General features: G+C 49.8%; 1 protein-coding gene across 1 annotated transcript; it reads left to right on the top strand.

Moving 5' to 3' along the window:
- Positions 1-5: 5 nt before the first annotated feature.
- On the top strand, positions 6-1,068 carry RPL35 (ribosomal protein L35; the record flags this gene model as incomplete). The annotated part of the gene is made up of 3 exons (XM_010721159.1): positions 6-160; positions 327-408; positions 844-1,068. Coding segments are annotated over 3 exons (387 nt in total), but the record flags the coding sequence as incomplete, so codon positions are not given.
- Between the last annotated feature and the right edge of the window lie 2,918 nt (positions 1,069-3,986).

Here is a 3,986-nt window from a genome sequence, read left to right as displayed (position 1 = left end):
GACGGGCTGCCCGCCACCCGCAGGCCAAGATCAAGGCCCGAGACCTGCGGGGGAAGAAGAAGGAGGAGCTGCTGAAGCAGCTGGACGACCTCAAGGTGGAGCTGTCACAGCTGCGCGTGGCCAAGGTGACGGGCGGGGCCGCCTCCAAGCTGTCCAAAATGTGAGTGGGGGAGCGGACTGGGGGGGGGGGGGGGAAAGGAGGTGGGGGCCGGGGCCGGGGCCGCGCTGCGGGCTGGTTGTCACGTGGGCGCGCTGCTGCTGGGCGCTCCCGGTTTGAAATGTCCGCCAGCCGCCCCTCTGAGCCGATCTGTTGTCGTCCTTCGCAGCCGCGTGGTGCGTAAGTCCATTGCCCGAGTCCTGACCGTGATCAATCAGACTCAGAAGGAGAACCTGCGGAAGTTCTACAAAGTAAGTCCGCCCTTCTGCTGTGTGATCGGTGTTGTCAGCTCAGTTGGAGCCTGCAGCGGCCTTCCTGTGAGGCACGGCCTGGTTTTGGAAGGAGGGCAGTGCAGATACTGTTAGATAAATGTTGCTTATGTTGCAAGTGACTGAGGGATTATTTCCAAATGTTACTTGTTAGGAATTTGGATTGCTTGGAATAGGAGAAAAATAATGTTTCAAGAGGTAAGGTTCAACCTTACGACCAATTTCTCATCTGAGTCAAAGTTAGTGCAACTGGTACAGAAGTTGGTATCAGCTCATGTTTTGCAGCAGATAGCTCCAGTTAAAAGAAGCTTGAGGTGCTGCTGCAAGTGTTTATGGGCAGCTTGGCTCTCTGTGCTCACGCTACTGATCCCTGCATTGCCATCTTTTGACCTCAACTCTCGTATGTTTTGAAAACAGGGCAAAAAGTATAAGCCTCTCGATCTGCGGCCGAAGAAGACTCGTGCCATGCGGCGCAGGTTAAATAAACATGAAGAAAACCTGAAGACCAAAAAACAGCAGCGAAAAGAACGTTTGTACCCTGTCCGAAAATATGCCATCAAGGCATAAGAATGCAGTGTACCAGAAGTTCCTAATTACATTGGCTGAGTATGTGTCATTAAATAGAACTTTGTTTGGAAGGTGTCAGTGGTGTTCTCTTGAATAGTGGTGAGAGAAAGATGTCATCAGTTTCATGGAGAGAAACAGGATTCGCAGAGTGCTTCTTTCAGCTTTTACTGTTATGAATCTACTAACATGATTTGCAGCTTAAGATTATTTTTCCTTTGTGAAGAGTGAACAAATGAATACAGATATGTGAACCTGGTTCAACTTAACACATAAGGCAAAAAATTTAACTTGAGGTTCATTTGAAATCGAAACTGCACAGTTTACAGTCAGCTGGTGTTCCTCGCTTAAGGAGCTCGAGAACAAACATTTTTGTCTCGTGCCAGTAGTTATGTGTTGTGGAGGTGAGCTGCTTTCTGAGGGGTCTTAGTGGACTTCTTTGAAGCTGAAGATTTCCCTGGTCACCTGGAAAGCTACAGAGTCACTTGCACTGCAGCCACTTAGAGCTGCTTTTTTTAAACTAGTATCTCCAGGGTGTAGAGCAGATACATGTGGCCTTCTGGTCTTGGAGGAGACCTGGGAACTGCAGCAGTGTAGCTGAAATCTCGTCTTTGCAGTATTACCTAGAGGATCCAATCTGCTCTGTGGAGTCTGATTAGGGGCATTGTTTCAGATGTGACAAACATGCTAAAGGATGATGCAGTGAACTGAATCAATAAGGAAGTACTTACATTTCTTTGGAGTTCAGCACATAAACGCTCATTTCTGAGGTTCAGCAATATGCTGTTCTGTGCTGCTGTCATTAACAGTATCACAGGCGTTGGATAACAGATCCCAAGCCTCTCTTGCACATAAAACCAAAAGGTGTGTTGTAAGATGTCCACGATAAGTTGAAGCAGCACTTTCCTTCCAGATGGTTGGTGCAGGGCTGCAGAGGGATTGCAGCAGGTGCCTGCAGGCAGTAACTTCCACAAGCTACTGTGAAATCTTCAGGCCGATGCTGTGCTCACCCAGCGAGTTAAGAGTATAAAGATGACCCATTTCTGATAGCATGCAGGGTATTTCTTTTGAATGAGAATTGTCCTGCCAGACCATTGCTAGCATGCGAGATGGGAAAGGAGGAAATCTGGTTACAATTGAAGAGTTAGGATGGCATGAAAGTTTCTGACCAAGTGTTTCTTCTGTGTGCATTTGGAGGCTGATTGCAGTGAAAGAAAATACAGCAGCGAGGGCAGAGAAAGCTGGTTCAACCAGAATATTGTTACCTTGAGAGTTTGTAGGCACTCCCCTGTCTCACAGTCCCAAACTTTAATCTGTGAAGCACAGAACTGGTTAAATGGATTTTCTGTCCTGCTGGAATCTTTTGGAGCCCAGCATTCTGATTCTGCAGGCCTTTTTTGGTTCTGGTGCAATGAAGAGTTGCCCAGTGCTGTGATGCAGCAGTGATGGCTTGTGTTAGTGAAGTTAATGTATTCAAACAAGAAATTCTCTACTCATCAGGGAGTCCTTCCAAAAGATTGGATCCAGATTCTGTTCAGGGAAAAGATCTTAATTCTGCTCACTGAACTCAGCATACATATGAACGATTTTTAAGCCTCAAATAAATTGTAACCAGAGGGAGGTCTAATTATGTGTGGTAAAGTGAATTTCCCATATACTGAGCTCTTAGGAGGAATAGCTTTACAATGATGCTAATATTGGCTGTGTGATAGCTTTGTTCAGAGCTTAATGCGGACCTGAACATGATATGTTTGGCACTAAAGGAGACCCAGCCTGGCAGGGTGTGGGCTCAAGCCCTGCAGGGGTCCAGGCTGCTGAAGCATACTTTGAGATGGAATTTTGTGTGTGGCAGCTTGGGCTCCGTGGGGCTGATACATTGCCTAAACAGAGGTGGGGATACAAGGTAGGTTACTTCCCATTTCTGAATACCCTGCAGTGGCCAGCAGCAGCCCGTTAGGAGAAACAGGAGCTTTTGACCAGTCCCAGGAGCCCGATGCCTGAACGGGGAGGGAAAGGCTGCTCTGTGTCCTGGCAATTGGGCAGGCCGGACAGGCTGTGCTCGGGTGAGTTTGGGCTTTTCTGGAGAGGCATTCTGTGCCCCAGCACTGCTAGGGGCAGCACTAAGCCTGATGGCTCTTAGCAGCATTCCTGTCACGGAGGAGCAGACACGGGTGACGTTGCCCTGATGGCCCACAAGTCCTGTCCTGAGCAGTGGGGTGTAAATTCCAGACTGATGTATGATCCCAGGAGCTGACTGCCTGTCGAGAGGGGCACGAGCTGTGGTCTGATCTGAAAGAAGATAGGGAGAAGCTGAATGCGGTGCTGGAGGCAGCATCAGAGTATGCTTCAAGTGACGTGGCTGCTGCTGTCTGCCCCCAGCCAGGGATGTGACAGCAGCACTGCTTAGGGAGGATCTTTATAGAAGATCCAACGGACTGTCACTAGCATGCCATTGACTAGTCAGTAACGGGGAGAAAAAAGAAAAACAGAAGGAAACTTAATTACCAGGCACTGAATATCGCAGGGGAAGTCACCGGTTTGGATAGCACTGTTGTGCCCAGAGAAGACAACTTGCAGAGACAAAACTAACAGCAGCTTGAAGCTGCCATCACTGAACGTCTGAAGTCATAGCGCAGTGTGCCGGTGTTTGTGTGTCTGCAGTTCCAGCAGTAATTCACGTTCCTTGCCTTCCCTGAGCACGCTGCTTCTGCTAAGGGTTCAGGTAGGGAAAGCATTTGTCGCTGCCGTCAGAACAAAAAGGATGTTTGTCCCCGGCCTTCGTGCCGAGCTCTGCGGGGCTGTCAGCAGTTCGTGCTCGTTCCCCCTTACCTGAGGGTCCCAGAGGACGGCTGTGTTGTCCCGGCTCCCCGACGGCACCTGTTTGCCGTCGGGGCTGAAACGCGCGGGCTCTGTGAGGGCAGGCGGTGCGGTTCGTGCGTGGACCCGCGGGTCGGAGGCCGCTGCTGCCCCGCACCGCTCAGGACGAAAAGTCGCGG

Source organism: Meleagris gallopavo, chromosome 19, assembly GCF_000146605.3.
Source record: "Meleagris gallopavo isolate NT-WF06-2002-E0010 breed Aviagen turkey brand Nicholas breeding stock chromosome 19, Turkey_5.1, whole genome shotgun sequence".
NCBI lineage: Eukaryota > Metazoa > Chordata > Aves > Galliformes > Phasianidae > Meleagris > Meleagris gallopavo.
This window is presented reverse-complemented; position numbering and strand designations above follow the sequence as displayed.